Source organism: Capricornis sumatraensis, chromosome 14 (assembly GCF_032405125.1).
Source record: "Capricornis sumatraensis isolate serow.1 chromosome 14, serow.2, whole genome shotgun sequence".
Lineage (NCBI taxonomy): Eukaryota > Metazoa > Chordata > Mammalia > Artiodactyla > Bovidae > Capricornis > Capricornis sumatraensis.
In genome coordinates this window covers 68050299-68076573 of record NC_091082.1, presented here as the reverse complement: position 1 = coordinate 68076573, position 26275 = coordinate 68050299, and the positions used below count along the sequence as shown (strand labels likewise).

The window sequence follows — 26275 nt, the reverse complement described above, 5'->3', positions numbered from 1 at the left end:
TCTGACCATTCAAATCACAATTAACAGCGCCCACCAAAATTTTGGGCTTCCCTCCTAGCTCAGTTGGTAAAGAGTCCACCTGCAATGCAGGAGACCCAGGTTTGATTCCTGGGTCTGGAAGATCCCGTGGAGCAGGAAATGGCAACCCACTCCAGTATCCTTGCCTGGTGAATGGCATGGACAGAAGAGCCTGGCAGGCTATAGTCTATGGGGTCACAGAGTCAGACACGACTGAGCTACGCACACACCAAAATTTTAAGTTTACATACCCTTTGGCCCAATACGAAACTGCTAAGAACTTTCACAAACTAATAAGGAAAAACAATAAATTAGGCCAAGGACATGAACAGGCAATTCACATAAGAAATATAAATGGCTAGGAAGCACAGAAAAAGATGCACAATGTAAAAAATCAAGAGGTATTAAGTTGAAACAAGATGATTAGATAGTGTCATTTCACTGTCAGTGGGAATGTAAATTTGATCAAACCTCTTGGAGGGCAATTTAGCAGCATTTTTCAAAACCTAAAATATTCAATACCTTTGGCAACCTCTACTTCTAGGTAAATGTTCAAGGACATTAACTACAGCATTTTTTAATAACCAAGCCTAGAAATAACCCCAAATGTTAACTGATAACAGATCATACAAGTGAAATATGGTATATCAACACAATGGGATACCATGCACTATTTAGAATAATATTTGACATACATACATATAAACTTGGTATTGTAAAGACTTTGAACTGTGAACAACAATTTATGGGGAAGAAAAAAGAATTTATGGAGGAATTACAGTTTCTTAATAATTAATTAAAACTTTTAATTAATTCTTTTCTGATCTTAAAAGATTAGCCACTCCATTTGCAGTATATATGAAAAGATCAAGAATAAATATAAAACTAAAATACTTGTAAGCAAGTAAAATTAATCATAAATGATACCTAAATGTATGATCAATTATTTCCATCCATTTCCCCAAAATGAAAAATACTTACAAATTTTATCTTATGTTTTAGTTCTGGATTAATAGTCCCTCCAGGTCCAATTTGTGCAATAACTGATTTGAAGGTATTCTCCAACTATGAAAAAAGGGGGGAAAAGTTCAAATTATAGTCAAAAAAATTTTTTTAAAGTCAAAGATAAATCTGAACAGTAAATAAAGGAAATACCTATCGACGAAAGCATGTTTCAACCAAATAGACTATTAAGAAACACTGTAACATTTCATACTCTATAAAATACATTCAGAGAGGTGGACTCATTATAAGACTAAACATTGACATTTCCCAGGATAATTAGCATTCTCCTTAACCATTAGGTTTAGAATCTTCAAATACAAAATCCCACACTCTTACCCAGGAAAGATTTTTGTTACTAATTTTGTTTATAAAATTATTCAGTGTTTATTAGATGCATTAATGCAGGGAAGAGATGGGATGAATGAAGGTCCCTGGGAGCCAGAGTAGTGGCGGAAGGTCCTGCCCTAAAAAGCAGGAAGGTGAGCTCTTCCTCTGTCACAAAAATGGAGGAGGAAAGGACCAGTATGGATTTAGAAAGGCTCTGTAAACGTAGGGTCAGGCAGGTGGAGAAAGTCACTACCTGATAGCTTCAGCATTCCCTTTTTGAGTTCAGAAGTAAGGCCCACTCAACAGCATAAAAGGGAAGGGAGCTCAGATAGTTGAGAAAGTAGAAAAATAAAGCTGAGGAAATAATGGATGGTTATTTAAACTCATCAGGTAGGGAGTAAAGATAGGTGAGGCCTGAGTTAAGACAGTAGGGGTCAGAGGATTTTAGCAGAAAAAAGTCAATGGTATAGAGAGGTCCCAATATGGTAAAAAAAAAACGAAAAAAAAAGAAAGTAAAAAAAGACAGTGCATGGGAATAACTGAAAAAATAAGCTGGAAGCACAGGAGGTTAGGAGTAGAGAGTATCGTAGAGCATAACCAGACACCAAGGTCCAGTGAAGAGCCATGGAGTGGAGATCTGTAACAGATTGAAAGATCATGAAAAAAGAAAAAAAAAAAAAAGAAAGCCCATGGAGTTATATTTAAAGCTGCTATGTAGAAAAAAATACATATACATATATATACACGCATATGTTAGAAAAGACACAAAAGTATAAAAAAAAACTACCTAAAATCCTATCACATAAACACAATCACTATTTGTTTTTCCCTTTGAAACTTTTTTTTTTTAATATTTCTTCTTATTGTCACTTGGGCTGCCATTACTTACAAGGTATATGAACTTTTAAGGTTTCTTCATCTGAAAAATGAAGATAATCTCTGTTTCCTAAGGTTGACAGGAAAGTGGGATCTGGGAAGGGGGGATTCCTAAGACTGTATAACTAGCTTTCACAAAATGCCTCAGCCTTTGGTCTTAGGTTCTTTATATTTCTTCCGGAACTGTCATGAGATAAGTCCCTAAAGCTCTTTCAGTGAACAATAAAAGAATCTCAAGATAACTGATTCTTCACATCTCAACATCCTCCCACCATCTGAAGATTCAATACAACAACTTATTATCACCAAGCCAGGTATTTCAGGTGACAAAAAAGTGTCACCTTTGACAGCATCATTCCTCTCAAGCCACTTACAATTAAGTAGAGAAATGAGATAAATGCATAAACAGCTATAACCTTAAGGCTGACTGTGTGTGTGCATGTGTGTGTGTGTGTGTGTGTGTGTGTGTGTGCGTGCTCAGAGTGTGTGTGTGTGTATGTGTGTGTGCGGGCTCAGTCCTGCTGGACTCATGTAACCTCATGGACTCTTGTAATCCCATGGACTGTAGCCCACCAGGCTTTTCTGTTCATGGATTTCCTAGGCAAAAATATTGGAGTGGGTTGGCCATCTCCTCCTCCAGGGGGTCTTCCCGACCCAGGAACTGAACCTGCGTCTCTTGCACTGGCTGACTCTTGACAGCCATTAAAGAAGTACAAGAATGCAGAAGGACATATTATACCAAGTCATACAGAAGGCTTTCTTTTAGGAAGGCCTTGAAGGATGGAGGATATTGTAGAAAAAGGTGGTAAAGGGGGCAATGAAGGTAGAAGGAACTTGATAAACAAAGGAGAAAAGAATTTAACAGTTTGCCTGAAGGCATCAGAAAAGTAGTAGAAAACTGAAGAAAGCAGGCTGAAGTCATATTGTAGCAACTCCTCACATGCCAAGCTAAGGAGCTTTTCTTGGGTTACATAAACAAAAACTGGTATCAGAGATTTTTAGCAAAGGAGAAATATTTTCATAATTTTAATCTGGCAGCAGAAAATTAGACTGGTACAGTGCATGACCAGTTAAAACACCACAACTCTCAGGGCAAGAGTTTTAACCTGGGTGCCAAGGGAGTAAGAAGAGAAAGAGGAGATAATCAAAGGAGGATTCCACAGAAACTAGGGAAGAATATAATAGAGAGGAAGGAACCAATGATTCTACAGGGATGGGAAAAAAGAGACCAGGGAAACAGCCTCAATGACCTCAAGTTTTATGCAGAAAACAAAGGATCTTAAAACACAGAGGCAGATTTTTGATGGCTTTTAATCAATTCCAAGAGTGTGGGAAACTAGGAGATAAGTAGCAGGGTGGTGATTATAAGCATGAGTTATCTCTATCGAACACGGCTTGTGATACAGTCAGCAAACTATGGCCCATGGGTCAAAACTGGCTAAGAACTGTTTTAGCATTTTCAAACTGCTAGGAGGGAAAAAAAAGTAATTTTTGTGACACATGAAAATTTTATGACATTCAAATGTCAGTATCCATAAATAAAGTTTTATTGGAATGTGGCCATATTGACTCATTCATATAGCTTTTTAATTTAGTTTTAATTGGGCAATAATTGCTTTATAATATTGTGTTGGTTTCTGCCATATATCAATATGAATCAGCTATATATATATATATATATATATGTGCCCTCTCTCGTGAACTTCCCTCCACCTCCCATACCACCCTACCCTTCTAGGTTGTCAGACAGCACTAGATTTGAGCCCCCTGTGTCATTCAGCAAATTTCCACTGGCTATCTAATTTCACATGCGGTCATGTGTGTTCCAGTGCTACTCTCTCGGTTCGTTCCGCCCTCCCCTTCCCTCTCTGTATTCACAGGTCTGTTCTTTACGTCTGCGTGTCCTCTGCTGCTCTGCAGATAGGTTCATCAGTACTGTCTCTAGATTTCACATATATGCATTAATACACAATATTTGTCTCTTTCTGACTTATCTCTGTGTAATAGGCTCTAGGTTTATCCACCTCATTAGAACTGAGTCAAATGGGTTCCTTTTTATGGCAGAGTAATATTCCATTGTGTATATGTATCACAACTTCTTTATCACTCATTCACATACTGTCCAAGGTTGCTTTAGCACTATGAGGGCAGTGATTGGTAGTTATAATGCAGATCATTAGGCCCTAAAAAGTTTCAAATACTTACTACCTGGTCCTTTTGAGAAAATATTTGCCAAGCTTGGGTTAAGATGTCAAAATGATAGACTCTTAGCTAAGAACAGAAAGCATCTCAAGATAAGGAAAAAAAAATTTTTTTTTGCCTCAAGCTAGAAGACTAAATTCTGCTGACTTTATATTGAATGGGGTGAGGGAGATCTATTAAAGTCCAAGTAATCTTGGAAATATCTGTAAGCAGAGGTTAATAGTTACAATGTGGGAGGGCAGGGAGTAAGAGTAGAGGTAGGGCTTCCCTGGTGGGTCACTGGTGAAGAGTTAGCCTACCAATGCAGGAGACACAGGTTTGATCCCTGATCTGGGAGGACCCCGCATGCTTCGTAGAAACTAAGCCTGCGTGCCACAACTATTGAGCCTGTACTCTAGAGCCCGGGAATGGCAGCTACTGAAGCCTGGGAGCCCTAGAGCCCATGCTCAGTAACAAGAGAAGCCACCACAATGAGAAACCTGAGCATTGCAACAGAGAGTAGCCTCTGCTTGCTACAACTGGAGAAAAACCTGTGCAGCCAAAAATAAATTTAAAAAAAGAGTGAGAGGCAATCAGTGATTGACATGAAGAGAGTAATCAAGAGGGGACCCTGATTTCAACAATGCTTTAGTCTCAGATGCCTACACACCAAACAGAAAAAAAAATGGACAATAAATCAAGTGAACAAAGGATTATAAAAGGGGATAAAGATGGAAAATAACCCATTATATATATATATGAATATATATAGGATTAAGATGTATATATATACATATATATTGTAATATATAATACATATATATGTATATGTATACATACACACACACATATATATGTGTGTATATATATATATTCAGATAGGAGCCTACAGGACCCAAGAAGAAGCAGAGAAGAGCTCTGAATAAAAAAGATACACCCCTCAGAAAAACGGACAAAGATATGAAAAGGCAATTGATTTAAAAAAATTAACATGAGCTAGCCAATAACAGAATAAAAGTTCAACCTCTAAAAAACAGATATTAATAGTCAAATATGGTTATTTGCCTATCAAATTGGTATTTTTACAAGAATGCTCATTTATTCACTCAACAAATATGTACTGAACACATACTATGCACTTCACATTGTACGCAGCACTGAATATACAGGGGTAAATAAATTAGGTATGCTCATTGCCCTCATGGAACTTTCAGTCTAGTGATGAGAGACCACCATGAAACAGTCATATAACTACATAATTACAATTATGGTAAAGATTATGAAAAACCCACAGACTTGTCATAGAATACTATATAGCATCAAAGTGTCAAATACTTTGTCAAATATAGTGTCAAATACTATAATGTCAAAGAATACTATACTTGAAAGTATTAGGAAAGCAATGGGAGATCTAACTTAGACAAGGGTTGGTAAGAAGGGAGAGGTCAGGGGACGGTGTTCAGATGAAGCATCAATTTATACTGAGTACTAGCAAAGGTACAAATTAAAGAAGCCCATTCACAAGCATCTTGTGTGAATGTTAACTGAAACAACTTTCATGGAGGACAATTAACTACATACATCATGAGTCATACAAGTACACGTTTCTTCAGATATAGGGATCAGTGGTGGTGGTTTAGTCACTAAGTTGTGTCTGACTCTTGGAACCCTGTGGATTGTAGCCTGCCAGACTCCTCTGTCCGTGGAATTCTCCAGGCAAGAATACTGGAGTGGGTTGCCATTTCCTTCTCCAAGATGTAGTGATTACTTATCTAGAATTTTATCCTATGGAGAAACTAATGATTTGTACAAATTTGAGTAAGATTTTCAACAATAAGGTTATGTTTAATAGCAAAAATAGCTACATCCTAAATCCCCAAGTTAAAAAATTATGGCATATCCATACTGCCATTAAAAATTATGTTGTGCTGCAATATTTAATAATGTGGAATATTCATAATTCATAATCCTGACTTTAAAAAGTAAGTCACAAACCTGGACCAGAATGATGCTAATTTTATTTTCTTTAAAAGAAAACGTCAACTTTTCTGGGTGGTAAAAGAATAGGTGATTTTCATTTTCTTCTGTGCTTTTCTGTATTGTAAATCTTTTGCAATCAATCTGTATTACTTTTGTAATAAGAAAGTTTTGTAAAACGTAAGACACCTGGGTGATATTTAGAAACTTGAAAGTGGAAGCATTTTGGAAAGAAGACGCATGAAGCTAAAAGCAGAAAGGAACAGAAGTAACATCTTTAGAAGAATATATTGCAGACCGTTTGGCCATATGGTAAAACATTAATACATTTCTGATTAAGATCACAAAACTGGCACAGACACACACACAGAAGTGACGCTTTCAACTGCTCAAATATTTGCTAAGTATCTCAATTGACTAAAAACTAGGTAAGTATGGAATCTGACTTGCCATACTAAAAATTTCATCTGAACTCATGGAAAAAAATAGGCAGGGAAAAGCTACTCTACGTTGGCCAGAAAATGTACCTTTCAGAGAACCACATTAACTGTCTAGCATATCCAGTTACTTGTTGAGGTTACTCTTTCAAGACAGTTGAGCCAGGTCACCAAGTAAAATTTTTAAAGTTTCTTTTCTTAAATAAATAAATAAAAAGCTTCTATTCTTATATACAACACCAATCACAGAATCTAATTCATGTAAAAACTATCAATTGTTTGAGTGTAAAAGTCAGTTGCAAACTAACACCCAGCCCTGATTTTCAATTCACTCAAAACTAGAACTTTGTTTATAATTCCAGGTTTACCTACTTTAAATCTCATGTCGAATATTACAATAAAGTTTTCTAAATGTGGGGTAGGGAAGGGTACTGTGACGTAAAATTTTTAAGACAGGAAAATTAAACATAAAATCTCTCTGCCCATCTGAGCTATTACTCGCTTCAGTGTGTACTGTATGTCTGCATTATATATTAACTAGATTCCCTTAGAAGACACAGGAATGCCCACTCGCAAAAAAAAAAAAAAAAATTCCTTCTGGCTCCAGCAAAGTAATTCCCTAGGAGACAACATTCCTTTCTTAATCCTCTAGGGGGTCACAACAACCCACTACTCACCTTGTTGGACTATGTAAACTTCGATGTATAACTCTTGGTCTCAAAAACTGATTTAACTGTGCCTTGACCTCTAACAAGCAGAACAGCCTTTAGAACTTTCTGAAAGACCACCTCGTGGGTTATAATCCTCAGGTTGGCTCCAACAAAATTTCCCATTTCACTCTTAGATCAACTACTGATTCACTTTTTTTCACTGACAGTACTCTTGATTGTAAAGCTAGAGAACAAACAAATGCCAGATCCCTGTACTTGAACCAAACACTCTTTCAGTCAATAACCTATTAAGTAACATCACTGTTAGCTGTGCTCTAGGCTTACACACTCAGGCACAGAATTCTGAAGAGCTGGACTGGCTAGAGTATCTGAGGCTTCATTCACTAGAATAATGGCTAATCCATACTTGCCGATTCACATTTTCATCTCTCATCTAAACTTACCCTAAAGAGATCGAAATAAAGGAAGTTGAATAGAATGTGGTAAAAAGATTATTCATGTCTTACAAAAATAGTTTAAATTATTCTAACCATTTGCTTTTGTGAAATAAAACAGGAAAATGGGAAAACACCAGATACAAATGAACAAGTTGGCCTGTTCCTCTTGCAGGTGAAAAAAATGAAGAAACTCCAGTCCTCATTTTACAAAGGAGAAACTGATTTAATAACATTTTTTTCTTATAACAAAAATAATGTATGCTCACTACAAAAAAAAATTTTTTTAATGATAAAAAATTCTCCAATTAACAAATTTGTTATAAATTTATCTATTGTTTTTCTATGAATATAAAAACACATACATATACTTGTAGAGTTCTGAGGCAACACCTGGCGAATTTATAGATCTATAATTTTAAGGAATAGAAAGTTGCACTTTTTATAAATAGAATTATGTGGGATCTGATAACTATGTAGCATCTATCCCACCAGGAAATTAAAATATATGATTTAGGAATTAAAGCCTACTCCTTAAAAAAAAAAAAAAAGATTTAAATAGTTTTGATAGCAAAAAGCTCCAACGAGAAGTGAAATGTGATCAGGTTGCATCTATGAAGAATTCTTAGGGCTGCAAAACACAGGATGAAACTCAAAGGAAAATAAATATAGGAAAAGTGTCTCTGTGTCTAACTCCTCTCCTTGGAGCCATACCAGGCGCAAATGTCCTAAACTTGGCATGCCCTAGAGCCCGCGCTCTATGAGAGAAGCCACCTAGATTCCTAGCCGCAACCACAGAAGATCCCGCAGAGCCTGTGTGCGAAGTCAAGAGTCCATGTACCGCAGCAAATCTTTTTAATAAAATAAAAGGGAAAGAGTCCAACAGTTAGTTCATTGTGATCTTCTGAATTTCAAAGATAACGACAGGCATTGACAAGCATATAGCAAGTTTACCTACAAAGGAAGATGAGTAGACTCGTGTGAGGTCTCTCCAGCACAGGAAATGCCAAAAAAAAAAGAAGAGAGACCTAAAAAATGGGGAAATCACTAAGAAAGGAATGGAGTGAAAACTATCTTTTGGCAGCAGGACTATGAATAACTTTTTTAGGCTGAGTTTTCTGTGTTAAAAAGTCTCTACCTCTAGAACCAAAGTTATGACCCCCACCCTCCTGCCATAAACAACTTGAGTTACAGATGAGTTACAGATATTAAATAACAGTGTACAACTGAGTGGAGAGCCCTAAACTGCCCCACCTGGCAGCCTGGAGAATTTTCAGTCTGCAGCCCAGAAAGAGGTAATAGAAACAGATGAACTGAGGAGACAAATTCGAGTTTGGGAAGGACGAGGATGTTAATATATGGATAGGTATGGAGAAGAGGGTTTGGCACAGACAGTGATAGCTCTAGAGATCTGTAGAAGGACCCCCGAAGTTTCTGGATGACAAGTGATCTATACATAAGGCAGGGGGGAAGGGGATGTACTCTGAAACTGGTGAAACAAACAAGAAGCAACAGGCCACACAACACCCAGAGCTCACATGGAGCTGAGAAAAATTAACTGTTTTCACTAAGGAAGAGGTTATGTATGGATATGAGAGCTGGACTATAAAGAAAGCTGAGCACTGAAGAACTGATGCTTCTGAACTGGTGTTCTTCTCCAACTGGTGTTGGAGAAGACTCTTGAGAGTCCCTTGGACTGCAAGAAGATCCAACCAGTCCATCCTAAAGGAAATCAGTCCTGAATATTCATTGGAAGGACTGATGCTGAAGCTGAAACTCCAATATTTTGGCAAAGAACTGACTCATTGGAAAAGACCCTGATGCTATGAAAGACTGAAGGCAGGAGGAGAAGGGGATGACAGAGGACGAGACGGTTGGATGGCATCACTGACTGGACAGACATGAGTTGAGTAAGCTCCAGGAGTGGGTGATGGACAGGGAAGTCTGGCGTGCTGCAGTCCATGGGGTTGCAGAGTCAGACATGACTGAGCAATTGAACTGAACCGACTAAGGCAGAATGGAAGGACCTCCTCTTAACACATCCAGGTGACTCCTCAGAAAGGAAATGCCTCAGTGGTGGAGCCAAATTAGCCCTAGACTGAAGGTTTCTTTGAACTAGAAGTCTTAGTCTACTAAGGGTTCCATAGCAAAATAACAGACATTAGGTGGCTGCAAACAACAGAAATTCATTTCCTCACAATTCTGGAGGCTGGAAGCCCAACATCAGGCTTCCATCTGAAAAATAAAATTGTTCCTGTTGTTTAGTTGCTCAGCTGTGTCCAACTCTTTGCAACTCCACGGACTGTAGCCTATTCCTCTACAGGCTCCTCTGCCCATGGGATTCTCCAGGCGAGAAAACAGGAGTGGATTGTCATTTCCTTCTCCAGGGGATCTTCCCGACCTAGGGATCAATCCTGTCTCCTGCACTGGCAGATAGGTTCTTTACCGCTGAGCCACCAGGGATAAAATATTGCTTGCCATATCAGTAAATAAAGGATGTTGCAGCCACCAGCAATTTGCAGCCACCCAGACATGGATCCTAAGGGAGAAATAAGGAATGCCCACCATCTAGCAGCCATCAGAACACAGCTACACTCAACAGTACAGCTTAAGAAAACATGGAACACTGGCCCCAAATAGCTGAGGAAATGATTTCAGTGAGCCCAGACTCTTGCACCTTCCCCTATGCAGAAAGATCCTAACTAAATTCCGTAACTTGAGCTATCTAGTTTTCTTTTATTAACAGTAGCCTTTTGTTCCAACTACCTGGTATTATTATAAAAACTCTTATATATCCTTCCCGTCCCCCACCCTGCACCTTCCTCTTCAGAACAGTTTCCTCAGCATTTATCTGAAAGGCTGTCTCCTAGGCTTGAAATACTAAGAATGTCTGCTGAAAAGAACTCTCAGCTCTTGGGTTGTGCATTTTTTCAGTTGACACAGCACAGTTGGATCCTGGTAAGGATTCTCTTTCTGACTTGCAGATGGCTGACTTCTTGCTGTATGCTCCCACGGCTTTTCCTTGTTATATACACATGGAGGAGAGCAAGCTCTCTGGTTTCTCTTCTTACAAGGGCACTTAATCCTGTCATGAGGGTTCCACCCTCACAACTTCATCTAAACATAATTGCTGCCCAAAGGCTCCATCTCCAAATACTAACACATTGGGGGTTAGGGCTTCAACATATGAATTTTAAGATAACAAAATTCAATGGATAGTAAACCCTCTAACCTAACCATAACCCTCTAGGGCTCAGTAGTATCCAACTCTTTGCAACCCCATGGACTGTAGCACGCCAGGCTCCTCTGTCTGTGGAATTTTCCAGGCAAGAATACTGGAATGGGTTGCCACTTCCTACTCTTGGGGATCTTCCTGACCTAGGGATCAAACCCACATCTCTTGCATCTCCTGTATTGGCAGGCAGATTCTTTACCAAGTGTGCCACCCAGGAAGCCCCAGTACTTGCCCTAACAAGTCTTAAAAAAGCAAAACTCAAAATAATCAATTGAGCCCAAGTAAATTAACAGAGTGAAGCTCAACAATGAAAACTTCATAATGTCTAGCAGCTAATCAAAGTTGCCAGCCATGCACCGAGGTAGGAGAATATGACCATATCAAAAATGAAAATGGGATTCCCTGGCAGTCCAGTGGTTAGGGCTCCACGCTTCCACTGCAGAGGGCACACATTAATCCTTGGTCAAGGAACTAGGATCCCAGATGATGCAGTGCATCCAAAAAATGGTTACATATATAAGGAAAGTATGAACACAATAAAGAGATAAAGGATATAAAAAAGATCTAAGTGGAATATGCAGAAATGAAAAATATCTAAAATGAAAAATAATCTGAATGGGATTAAATGCAACAGAAGATCACTGTTATCAAAACACTTTAAAGCAAAACAAAAATGTGTTAAGGAGCATATAACATACATACAATTAAAATGTATCACAACAGCACAAAAGATGGGAAAAGTGAAATGTAAATCTATTGTTCTAAAGTTCTTAATCTACATGAAATAGTGTAATATTACGCAAGGACCAACTGTGATAAATTAAAATATATGTTAAAAGCCCTAAAGCATCCACATCCACTAAAAATGTTTTTTAAAGAGTTACAACTAATAAACAAATAACCGCAATAAAATAGAATCATAAAAAATAGTTAACTGGGGACAAGATAAGAATGTCCTCTCTCACTGTTGCTTCTCAACGCTGTTTTAGGAGGAAATGGAAAGCACAGCTGACACTTGAACAACATGAATTTGAACTGCATGAATTCACTTACAGATTTGTTCCAACAATATATAAAGTTATCGAGATTTATGAAAATTTGAATAAACTTGTAGGTGAACTGTGTAGCCCAGAAATATTCAAAAAAAATTTTAAACATATGTCATAAACGTATAAAATACATGCAGATACTGGTCTATCCGTACACAGGCATTAAGATGAGTGACATTTAAGATAAAATTAACAATGTGTCCATTTTCTTACTGTTTTATAACTGTACTTTCAAAGAATTAAATTAGTGTGCAATATATCTTTCCTAATTGGAGAAACAGCTCATCAGCCTATAGCTACAGATAAGTGGTTTTTTTAAAAAATGTAACAATGTTCCCAAAACTGTATTATGCATGTAACTATAATGCTGTATGTCATAAAAATTTCATGACAAGTCATAGTGTTGTGTATAGGCTAGGCAACCATGAAGCAATCATATCAATTACTTTAGGCTATCATAAAACAATCATATTGCTGCTTCTACAATGTCAATGTATGAATCACTACACCTATAATTAACATTAATTTGTTTCACATTATCTTTTTTGACATCTAGTGTTAATAATATATATAATACATACAGTGTTTTGTATCATGTAAGACATTATTAATATAAGTACTGACAGATGATTCATCCTATAAATAATGTAAACTTATGATATTGATAAATATAGTAGAGTTCTGTAAATATATTTTTCTTATGCTTTTCTTTAAAACTTTTTTCTCTAGCTTCCTGTATCATAAGTATGTGCTTAGTCACTCAGTTGTATCCGACTCTTTGAGACCCCCTGGACTGCATCCTGTCAGGTTCCTCTGTCCAGGGGATTGTTCAGGAAAGAATACTGGAGTGGGTGGCCATGCCCTCTTCCAGGGATCTTCCCAACTCAGGGATTGAACCCAGGTCTCCTGCATTGTAGGCAGATTCTTTACTGCTGGAGCCACCAGGGAAACCCTGTATCATAAGTATACAATATATAATAACATTTAATATACAAAACATGTTAATCAACTGTTTATGTTATCAGACTTCTGGTCAACGGCAGGCTATTAGTAGTTGTTTTGGGGGGAGTCAAAAGATATATGCAGATTTTTGACTGTGCAAGGAGTGGGTGCCCCCAACCCCCACAGTATTCAACAAGGGTCAACTGTACAATAATTCAGAAGGAAGAAATATAACTATCTCTGCTTGAAGATGACATATTCGTCTATACAGAAATTCCAAAGAATCAACAAAAAAAATCTAAAATGAATATGCAATGATAGCAATGTTGCAGAATACAACATTAATAAGACAAAAGCTAATCACTTTCTTATATACCAACAAGGAAGAAGTGGAACTCAAAAGTAAAAACACATGACCATTTAAGTCAGTGCACCCAAAATGAAATACTTTGGGATAAATCTAACAAATTATGTGAAGAATAATACAAAACTCTGATGAAAGATATCAAAGAGCTATTAATACTACTAAATAAATGGAGAAGTATTCCATGTTCATGGATAGGAAGACTTAATGTCATCAAGAGGTCAGTTCTTCCCAATTTGATCTACAGATTCAATCCAACCCCAAGCAAAATCCCAGCAAGCTTTTTGAGGGATATCAACAAACTAATTCTAGAATTTATATAGAGAGACAAAAAACCCAGGATAAGTAACTCAATATTGAAGGAGAACAAATTTAGAGGACTGGACTTTCCTGGTTGTACAGTGGCTAAGACACCACACTCCCAATGCAGGGGGCCCAGGTTCAGTGCCTGGCTGGGGAACAACGGGACCCCAACTGCCACAACTAAAGAGTTTGTATCTAAAGAATCTGCATGCCAAAACTTAAAAGTTAAAAACTTAAAAAAGAAAAAGATCCCACCCGTCACAAACAGAAGACCCCACATGCCACAAGAAGGATGGACAATCCTGAGTGCTGCAGCCAAGACCCAGCCAAATAAAAATAAACATTTTTTAAAAATTGGAGGACTGACATTATCTGACTTCAAGACTTACTATAAAGGTACAGTAATCAAGATAGCTTGGTAATGGCAAAAGAACAGACAAACAGACCAACGGAATAGAACAAAGAATGCTGAAACAGATCCACAAAAATACAGCCAACTCATCTTCGACAGAGAAAAAGCAATACAACAGAGTGAAGAGAATCTTCAACAATGGTGCTGGAACAACTGGACAGACACATGCAAAAAAACTGACTCTAGACAGAGACCTTACGCCCTTCACAAAAATTACCCCAACGTGGATCACAGACCTAAGTGTAAAATACAGACTATTAAAATTTCTAGACAATAACATTAGAGAACATCAAGATGACCCTGGGTATGATAATGACTTTTAAGATACAACACCAAAGATACGATCTATTAAAAAAAATAACTGACAAGCTGGACTTCATTAAAATAAAAAGCTTCTGCTCTAAGACAGAATATAAAGACAGTGAAAAGAAAAGTCACAAACTGCAAAAAAAAAAAAAAGAGAAATTACAAAATATATATCTGATAAAGACTTGTCAAACAAAACATACGAAGAACCATTAAAACTCAACAATAAGAAAACAAACAACTTAATTAAAAACAGGGCAAAATATCTGAACAGACATTTCACTATAGAAGATATACAGATAGCAAAGTAAGCATATTAAAAGATGTTCAACACAATGTCATTAGAGAAGTGTAAATTAAAACAACAATGAGGTATCACCATACAGCTAGTGTATATCACTCGCTCAGTCGTGTCCAACTCTTTGCAATCCCATGGACTGCAGGCCAGGCTCCTCTGTCCATGGGATTCTCCAGGCAAGAATACTGGAGTGGGTTGCCATTTCCTTCTCCAATACAGCTAGTAGAATGATCAAAATCCAAAACATTGACAACACCAAATGCTGATGGGGATGTGGAGCAATAGGAACTCTCACGTTGGTGGGAATGCAAGATGATATAGCCACTTTGGAAGACAGTTTGGCAGTTCCTTGTAAAACTAAACTCTCATCATATAATCAAGTCATCATGCTCCTTAGTATTTACTCAAAGGAATTGAAAATTTATGTCTACACACAAAACTGCACACAGACTGTTTCCAGCAGCTTTATTCATAACCAAAACCTGAAAGCAAACACGATGTCCTTCGGGAGGTAAATGGATAAACCGCAATATATGCACACAATGGACTATTACTCAGCATTAAAGTGAAATCAGCTAAGAGGCCATGAAAACACATGGAGAAACTTTAAATGCATATCATTAAATGAAAGGAGGCAATATAAAAAGGCAACATACTGTATGATTCCAATTATAGTGCATTCTGGAAAAGGCAGAACTATAGAAACAGTAAAAAGATCAGTGGTTGCTATGGGCTAGAAAGGAGGAAGAGAAGAGCTCATAGAGCACAGAGAATGTGAGGGGCAGTGAAACTATACAGTGTGATATTACAATGTGAATATATGTCATTACACATTTGTCAAAATCCACAGAATTTACACTATCAGGAGTGAACCCTAATGTAAACTACAGACTTTGAGTGATTATGATGTGTCAGTAAAGGTTCAACTGTAACAAAGGTATCACTCTGCTGCAGGAAGCTCATGGTATAGTGAGAGACCCCGCCTGAACGTAGGAGCAGGGGAAATATGGGGACTCCATTTATTTTCTGTTCAAGTTTGCCGTGAACTTAAAACTGCTCTAAAATTTTTATTTTTAAAAATTAATCCAGAAGAAAAAATAGGGGAAAACCTGCAAAAATCAGATTTAAAACACAAAAATCAGATGTAAATCACTAAATATACATGGTATAAACATGCCCATTAAATGACAGAAACTGACAGAGTAAACTAATTAGTCTTGGGGATGTAATGGACAGCATGGTATTTCTTTTATATATAAATATATATACACACACATAGGTATTAACTATATATTGATAATACTGCATTCTGTAATTAAAAGTTGCTGAGAGTAAATCTTAAAAAGGCCTCACCTCAAGAAAAAAAAATTTTACTCTGTGTGGTGATGGCTGTTTAGTACACTTATTGTGATCATTTCATAATACATACATATATCTAATCCTGTTTTAATCCTATTGTATGAAGCTAATATAATCTTATATGTCAATTATATGTTTTGTTAATGAATGAAAAATAAATAAAAAGATATAACTCAATAAAAGTCAAATGGAAGAGATACAGAGGGCAAGGTATGTGGGAAGGACTGCAGAATTTTCACGCCTTTTCTTAGCATGCCACTCACCCCGAATCTCTATCTGTTCACCAAACCAGAAGCTTTACAAACCCTCTGGGGTTTTCATGGAGTCATCGTTACATCAGCATGATGATTAACCATTGGCTATGAATGAAATTAATTTCCAACTCTTCTACCCTCCTAGGAGGTTTAGAGCTGGACTGAACCTTTCTAACCTTCCAAAACTAACACCTAAAAAAGATGTCCTTTTCATTATAGGGGACTGGAATGCAAAAGTAGGAAGTCAAGAAACACCTGGAGTAACAGGAAAATTTGGCCTTGGAATGCGGAATGAAACAGGGCAAAGACTAATAGAGTTTTGCCAAGATAATGCACTGGTCATAGCAAACACCCTCTTCCAACAACACAAGAGAAGACTCTACACATGGACATCACCAGATGGTCAACACTGAAATCAGATTGATTATATTCTCTGCAGCCAAAGATGGAGAAGCTCTATACAGTCAACAAAAACAAGACCGGGAGCGGACTGTGGCTCAGATCATGAACTCCTTATTGCCAAATTCAGACTGAAATTGAAGAAAGTAGGGAAAACTGCTAGACCATTCAGGTATGACCTAAATCAAATCCCTTATGATTATACAGTGGAAGTGAGAAATAGATTTAAGGGCCTAGATCTGATAGATAGAGTGCCTGATGAACTGTGGAATGAGGTTCGTGACATTGTACAGGAGACAGGGATCAAGACCATCCCCATGGAAAAGAAATGCAAAAAAGCAAAATGGCTATCTGGGGAGGCCTTACAAACAGCTGTGAAAAGAAGAGAGGCAAAAAGCAAAGGAGAAAAGGAAAGATATAAGCATCTGAATGCAGAGTTCCAAAGAATAGCAAGAAGAGATAAGAAAGCCTTCTTCAGTGATCAATGCAAAGAAACAGAGGAAAACAACAGAATGGGAAAGGCTAGAGATCTCTTCAAGAAAATTAGAGATACCAAGGGAACATTTCATGCAAAGATGGCCTCGATAAAGGACAGAAATGGTATGGACCTAACAGAAGCAGAAGATATTAAGAAGAGGTGGCAAGAATACAAGGAAGAACTGTACAAAAAAAGATCTTCACGACCCAGATAATCATGATGATGTGATCACTAATCTAGAGCCAGACATCTTGGAATGTAAAGTTAGGTGGGCCTTAGAAAGCATCACTACGAACAAAGCTAGTGGAGGTGATGGAATTCCAGTTGAGCTGTTTCAAATCCTGAAAGATGATGCTGTGAAAGTGCTTCACTCAATATGCCAGCAAATTTGGAAAACTCAGCAGTGGCCACAGGACTGGAAAAGGTCAGTTTTCATTCCAATTCCAAAGAAAGGCAATGCCAAAGAATGCTCAAACTACCGCACAATTGCACTCATCTCACATGCTAGTAAAGTAATGCTCAAAATTCTCCAAGCCAGGCTTCAGCAATACATGAACCGTGAACTTCCTGATGTTCAAGCTGGTTTTAGAAAAGGCAGAGGAACCAGAGATCAAATTGCCAACATCTGCTGGATCATGGAAAAAGCAAGAGAGTTCCAGAAAAACATCTATTTCTGCTTTATTGACTATGCCAAAGCCTTTGATTGTGTGGATCACAATAAACTGTGGAAAATTCTGAAAGAGATGGGAATACCAGACTACCTAACCTGCCTCTTGAGAAATCTGTATGCAGGTCAGGAAGCAACGGTTAGAACTGGACATGGAACAACAACTGGTTCCAAATAGGAAAAGGAGTACATCAACGCTGTATATTGTCACCCTGCTTATTTAACTTCTATGCAGAGTACATCATGAGAAACGCTGGACTGGAAGAAACACAAGCTGGAATCAAGATTGCCGGGAGAAATATCAATAACCTTAGATATGCAGATGACACCACCCTTATGGCAGAAAGTGAAGAGGAGCTAAAAAGCCTCTTGATGAAAGTAAAAGAGGAGAGTGAAAACGTTGGCTTAAAGCTCAACATTCAGAAAATGAAGATCATGGCATCCAGTCCCATCACTTCATGGGAAATAGATGGGGAAACAGTAGAAACAGTGTCAGACTTTATTTTGGAGGGGCTCCAAAATCACTGCAGATGGTGACTGCAGCCATGAAATTAAAAGACACTTACTCCTTGGAAGAAAAGTTATGACCAACCTAGATAGTATATTCAAAAGCAGAGACATTACTTTGCCGAATAAGGTCCGTCTAGTCAAGGCTATGGTGTTTCCTGTGGTCATGTATGGATGTGAGAGTTAGACTGCGAAGAAGGCTGAGCACCGAAGAATTGATGCTTTTGAACTGTGGTGTTGGAGAAGACTCTTGAGAGTCCCTTGGACTGCAAGGAGATCCAACCAGTCCATTCTGAAAGAGATCAGCCCTGGGATTTCTTTGGAAGGAATGATGCTAAAGCTGAAGCTCCAGTACTTTGGACACCTCATGCAAAGAGTTGACTCATTGGAAAGACTCTGATGCTGGGAGAGATTGGGGGCAGGAGGAGAAGGGGATGACCGAGGATGAGATGGCTGGATGGCATCATGGACTCGATGGACGTGAGTCTGAGTGAACCCCGGGAGATGGTGATGGACAGGGAGGCCTGGCGTGCTGCGATTCATGGGGTCGCAAAGAGTCGGACATGACTGAGCGACTGAACTGAACTTAACTGAACTGCATAGTTGACTCCATTGGCAACCTAATGGAGTTAGGTTGAACCTAAGTAAGAATTAGCAATTCTTAGGTGTTTTCCAAAGTCACCTCATTAAAATAACAAAAGCCACCTTTATTGTTCTCTTTACTTAGGAATTTCCAAAGGTTTTAGGAGATCTGTGTGAGAAAAGGATGAAGACCAAATATATATTTTTTATAAAATCAGTGTCTTCCAACTCAATAAAAGATAGGAAGAGACACTTCCAAGAAGATATACAAATGGTGTGTGCACGCATGCTCAGTTACTTCAATCGTGTCCAACTCTTTGCAACCCCATTGACTGTAGTTGGTGAGGCTCCTCTATCCATGGGATTTTCCCAGCAAAAAGACTCAAGTGGGTTGCCTTGCCCTCCTCCAGGGGATCTTCCCAACTCTGGGATCAAATCCATGTCTTCTGCATCTTCTGCACTGCAGGTAGATTCTTTACCCCTGAGCCACTGGGGTAAAGAATAATAATACCCAATATTATTCATCCCTAGAGAAACTTCAGTTAAAGCCATAATGAGATACTACCATGCATCCACTTAAATGGCTACTGTTTTTTAAACTGATAATACCAAATGTTAACAGAGATTCAAGTGGAACTCTCATACATAGCTCACAAAGTAAAATTGTACAGCCACTTTGGAAAGAGTTTGGTAATTTCTTAAAAGTTAAACTTACTCTTTGACCCAAAAATCTAACTTTTAGGTATTGACCCAAGAGAAATTAAGCCAATGTTCACACAAAGTATAAGCAAATGTTCATAGCAGCTTTATTTATAACACCCCAAACAGGAAACCACCCAAATATTATCTAATGATGAATGGAAAATAAATTGTGGTATATCAATACAGAGAAACAATACTCAATAAGAAAAAGGAACAAACTATGGATACATATTGGATGAATCTCAAAAGCATCCTGTTAAAGAAACTAGACCCAAAAAGTTGAGCATTATTTAATTCCATTCATATGAAACTCTTGGAAAGTCAAAATTATAGTAAGTATTGGTCATCTCTAGCTGTAGTTGGGGAAAGAGATCAACTACAAAATGGCATGAAGGAATTCACGGGGGAAGACTGAAATGGTGTTTCTCGACTTTGATGGCAATTACACATCTAGATATATATGTTAAAACTCAAGCTGTACATTTTCAATGGACAGATTTTACTATATATAAATTAAGTTACTAAAGCTAATTTTTTTAAGTTATAGAAAAAAGGACTTTTTTAAAACTTTTTATTTTGTATTGGGGTATAACAAATTAACAATGTTGTGATAGTTTCAGGTGAACATTGAAGGACTCGTTATACAAATTACATGTATCCATTGTCCCCCAAACTCCCCTTCCATCCAGACTGCCACATAACATTAAAATAGTTTCATGTGCTATACAGTAGGACCTTGTTGGCTATCTGTTTTAAATATAGCAGTGTGTACATGCCCATTTCAAATTCCCTAAGTATCCTTTACCCCATTCTTCCCTCCTGGCAACCATAAGCTCAGTCTGTGAGTCTCTTTCTATTTTGTAATAAGTTCATTTGTATCATTTCTTTTTAGATTCCACATATAAGGGAGGTCATACAACACTTCTCTGACTTACTTTACTCAATATGACACTCTCTATATCCATACATGTTGCTGCAAATGGTATTATTTCATTCTTTCTAACGGCTGAGTGTTATTCCATTGTATACATGACAAAAATTCAGCACCCATTTATAATAAAAACTTTTCAGAAAGTGGGCACAGAGGGAACATACTTCAACATAATACAGGCAATATATGACAAACCTACAGTTAGCATTGTACTTAATGGTGAAAAGCTGAAAGCATTCCCTCTAAGATCAGGAACAAGGCCAGGTTGCCAACTCTTACCACTTTTAGTCAACAGTTTTGGAAGTCCTAGTTACAGCAATCAGAGAGGAAAAAGAAGTAAAGGGAATCCAAATTGGGGAAGAAAAAGTTAAATGGTCACTGTTTGCAGATGACATGATACTATACATAGAAGATCCTAAAGATCTACCAGAAAACTACTAGAACTCATCAATGAATCTGGTAAGGTTGCAGGTTACAAAATTAATACACAGAAATCTATTGCATTTCTATACACTAACAACAAAAGATTAGAAAGAGAAATTCAAGAAACAATTCCATTGACCACTGCATGAAAAAGAATAAAATACCTAGGAATAAACCTACCTAAGGAGACAAAAGATCTATACTCCAAAAACTATAAGATACAGATGAAAGAAATAAAAGATGATACAAACAAGTGGAAAGATACACCAAGTTCATGGATTGCAAGAATCAATATTGCCAAAATGACTGTAATACCCAAGGCAATCTACAGATTCAATACAATCCCTATCAAATTACTAATGGCATTTTTCACAGAACTAGAACCAAAAAAAAAAATCTCAAAATCTGTATAGAGACACAAAAGACCCCAAATAGCCAAAGTAATCTTGAGAAAGAAAAATGTAGCTGGAGGAATCAGGCTCCCTGACTTCAGCCTATACCAGAAAGCTACAGTCATCAAAACAGTACGATACTGGCACAAGAATATTAATATAAATATAGCTCAATGGAACAGGATAGAAAACCCAGAAATAAGCCCATGCAACTATGGTTAATTAATCTATGACAAAAGAGGCAAGACTATACAATGCTGCAGAGACGGTCTCTTCAACAAATGGTGCTGGGAAAACTGGACTGTTACATGCAGAAATAAAGCACTTTTATGTCTTTAATTTCCACGACCTTGTTTGGAGCTCTGCTTGTTCATCTTGCAAACTTAACCGGGTTTTTGTTGGTTCTAGTCTAATAGTTTTTACTCAAAGTCCTTCAGCATTACAGTCACATTACCAGGACTGCAGTGTCAGGGCCAGCGTTCAGGTGAAGATACTCATGAGGTAAGTGGCAAATATGCTTCTACAACTTTGATGAGAAGATGGAACTAGAGATACAGATTTGGGAGTCATCTGCAGAAAATAGTAGAAACCAAGGAGTTGATAAAATTGTACCCTTCTCACTGCCAGGTCTCACTTCTTACTAAACCACAGAGCCACAAAATAATGCTTAAGTTAAATCTGAAATAAGTGAATGACTTGAATTTCAAAAGGGCAGTTTTTCCTTGAGAGTTAAGTAATAACCACTAAATTTAAAGACAGTTTTGGTGTATTTACAGCTCCAAACTCAGACATCTTACCTGGTTTAATTTTTCACTGTGATTCAGCCTTGAAGTCTCCACTACATTTGATCTAGAATTCCTTTCCATGTCCAATATTTGCTTTGGTAGTTCCATGTTTGAAGTGGGTTGTAAAAAGCATGCCTTTGCTACTGGGAAGCCTATGGGATATGACCCTTGTTGCTTCATTCTAAAAGGTTGAGTGAAAATCTTACCTTTTGTGAATAAAAGAAGAGAGAAAAATTATCACTACCAATTTCTAGTTTATCTTCTGGTGGCTATATATAGAGGTTAGGCCCTTAGAACTAAAGAGTCAGCTTGTATTTTCATATTATACTAATAAACTTTACACACAATGGAAATGATTAGTCATCTACAGAACAAAACTAAGAGATAATAAGGTGTTACTGAAAGATTGGGGGTTTCTAAAACTCTACTTAAGGACACCTGAAAATCATTACAAAGAGGCAGGACTCAATAGGTAAAAATCAAAAAAGCTGTATCTTGTTTAGGAGACCATTAAGTCTTCAAATAAAGAATCTGCTTGAATTATGCTTTTCAAACTGGATAACCAACTAGTGGTATGAGGGGAGAGGTGGAGAATGAAAAGCTACAGAATAAAGGATATTATCCTAGAGTGTAGATTATTTTCTTCAAGATTAGCAGGTAGGGAAACACCACAGGAGAAAGGTATATTGTTAAAAAACATGAAAGATAACTGAACCCCAGCAAGGCCTAGCTCTTTCTTTACCCTAAGATCAAGCTGACAAGAGAAAAAAATTACTTCCAAGATATCCTGATGAGGAATAACGGACTATGGGTGGAGAAAATCAACAATTCAATCACTGGGAAGGAATATCCACCCCCAACAATTCATTAAATTGTCAAACTGCTTTATACAACTCAAACTCATAGAAGTTGAATAGCATGAGTTACTCTCCCAAAGTTTAAGCACCTCAAGAATACTGACACAGGGAGCTCCCAGGTGGCCTAGTGTAGGATTCAGCACTATTCACAGCTGCGGTCTGGGTTCCATCCCTGGTCATGGAACAGAGATCCCACAAGTGGCATGGCACAGCCAAAAAATTAAAAAAAAAAGAATACTGATGCCATTGAGGTTTAGATGCAAAACACTCAGTGGCCCCCATAGTCTTCCTTGACTAGAACCTGTAAACCCCCTACCATATCCTTGTCAAATTACACTTCCCATCACAATTTAAATATTGGTGTATAAATTCATGATAGTTTCATGATTTTTCTATATCAATCTAAAAACACAGATTTTGAGAAAAAGAAAAATCACTGAAATGGGCATAGAGTTCCCCAAATAGGCAGTGAATGGATTCTACACTGTCAAGGGTCTAGACAGACATTTTATCAATAATCATATTAGTCTTCTGAGCCTTTAAGAGAGACAGTACTTGGGCAGGCAAAGCACTGAATGAGCAGTAATAAGAGTTCAGTACCTAACTTTAGCTGTACCACTTTTCTAGCCATGAAATTTTTGAAAAGTCATTCAACTTTCTTGAGTTTTGGCTTTCTGATCTGTAAGACAGTTACTCACCCAACCTGTCTATAGTATGAGAATCCAAGGTAAAATGCTATACAAATACAGTGGTTATCATTACACTACATAAATTAGTACAGTGCCTGCTAGGGTATCAAAGATTCAGTGATAGCCAAGATCAGATAGCAAATGCCACAGACCAGTATTATTTTTTAAACTTTTCATTTTCTATGCTATATCTTCTTTACCTGAACACACATAACTGTTAATTTATAGCACTCCAGAGAGAGCTGATCTTATGTTTTCATAATAGTAGCTACCACTTACTGTGGGCTTACTAAATGCCAGGCACTTTACAAATCTTGTCTCATTTAATCCTCAGCATGACTCCAAGAGCCAAGTATAATTATTATGGAGATGAGGGGACTAAGGGCTTAGCCATTTTAAGTAACTCGCCTGAGATAACACAGCTAGCAAGTGGTAGGGCCAGGATTCAACTTCAACAAACTAATGGAGCTTAGCCATTACATACATACATATATACACATATGTACAACAGCTCCAAAATTTGCTGATCTGCAATACGGTTACTTGTGCTAATGTGCTTACCTGCAGGCCATCCTCTCTGCTTTTCCTCTGATACACTCTTCTTCAGTGTCAACAAAGAACCTGCTCTGGTCTGCTCCACAGAAACGACATCTGAAGCAGCATTCAGCACTTCGAACATAGAGAGGAAGCCATACTGCACATACTGGAATGATCGTCCAAATCGATTGGCAAATGCATTTTCAAAATCAGAAAGGAGAACAGGAGATAATGCCAAGAGGTCTTTCAACTCGCTCTTCACAACAGCTGGAAGAATAGGGGGCACCCTTCCTCGGTAAGGTACTCGCCGGTGAGAGCTGGGACCAGAGCAAACACTGGCCCTTCCCTTCTGCACAGAGTTTCGAACCTTATGGTTGCTCTTCTGTTTTGCAACTAAATTTGCTATTCCTTTGGTGGACTCATCTGGGATGGCTTAGGAGGTGTGAAGAAAAAAAAAAAAATCATATTTAGGTGACAACTGGCTCCCTTCTTCATTCTTTGCACCTGTGGTTATATAATTTTTTGTTCTCCAAGTAGCTTTGTATCTAGGTGGCAGGATAAACATGAATCCCTGGTTACTCCATTTCTTGTATTCTAGACAACAGCTTGTTAGCTTCTCTACTGGAGGATGGAGAACAGTGGAACCCAACGTGTTAACACTGCTACTAATTAACTCCTGAAAAATCTGAAACTCTAGAGATGAACAATAAACTTCCCTACAATGATGTTTTTGTGCCTCATGAAATTTAAAACAAGATTCCATTATTAAAAAATCCCCTTAAGTTTCTCCTGACATAAGATGTTAAAACATGAAATCATATGCAAAACGTAGTTTTTGTGAAAGCACAGCATTCTGGGGAGGGTTTCCTGACTGTGCTAAAGATCTAACTCTGCCCACAACCTCAAAGGTGCCTATGATCTCTCTTCTCCCTCAAGAAAGTAAAATTCCCTGCCTGGAATGCAGGATACTTGCAGAGCTAGAACAATTCTTTAACAAGTGATTATTATTACAAAGTTCATAGACCTCCAAATCTTTTTTTTTTTAATTTATATATTGGGCTACAACAGGTCTTCATTGTGGCATGTGGGTTCTTTAGTTGTGGCATGCAACTTCTTGGTAGCAGCATGTGGAATCTAGTTCCCTGACCAGGGATCGAACTCCAGCCTCCTCACTGAGAGCATGGAGTCTTAGCCACTGAAGACCACCAGGTAAGTCCCAGACCTCCAGATCTTAAACCTACCTTTCAGTATTACAGTACCATCCCCACAGGGGCAGACACTGACAACATCAGGCATGTCCAACACCAGCTCCATTGTGGACCGATACCCAAGGATTCGGAGCGGCAAATGGTTGCCAACCATCAAAAGGTACTCCTTTTCCAACTGCTGTGGGGTCAAACCATCTTTGGTGGAAATGAGAAGTGACCTTATTTCCTTCCTCAGGCATTCCTGTATACGCTCTTGTTCAAACATTGCACCCTACAAGATTTAAGACAGAATCATTGCTCATGAGGAAAAGCAGGCAAACCCAAGAGGAAAACAAATAATAAAAAGTTTAAAATGGCCCAAAGTGGAATATAAACAAGTGAGAGGTGCATTTTAAAGGTAAAAGAGGCAGAAACAATACCACGAAGGTGCTCTGAAACTTGGGTTTGGGAAAGCTCCTACATAATTCAAAGTCTAAATCCCAATCTGTGATGATTAACCCAAGTGTGCCTCACGAAATCCCTGCCGCGACCTAACGTGTGAAAAGTTTAAGTTCCTGGCCCGCTTTTTGGTGAAGCCTTAACTCTGCTTGTCCCGGATCTCACTCTACACTGTAGACTTCGCTGTCAGAGACTCTCTCGCCCACTCTTCCGGAACCAGGACTGGGAAGGA

General features: G+C 37.9%; 1 protein-coding gene across 1 annotated transcript in view; it reads right to left on the bottom strand.

Annotated features, from left to right (window-relative positions):
* TDRD5 (tudor domain containing 5) overlaps nt 1-25870 on the bottom strand; it is a 78165-nt gene extending 52295 nt beyond the window's left edge. The window contains exons 1-4 of the mRNA XM_068985784.1: nt 25639-25870; nt 24422-24829; nt 22327-22520; nt 1000-1083 (exon numbers count right to left, since the gene is read on the bottom strand). Coding sequence (XP_068841885.1) covers nt 1000-1083; nt 22327-22520; nt 24422-24829; nt 25639-25870 — 918 coding nt within the window. The remainder of the gene's footprint in view (nt 1-999; nt 1084-22326; nt 22521-24421; nt 24830-25638) is intronic.
* Between the last annotated feature and the right edge of the window lie 405 nt (nt 25871-26275).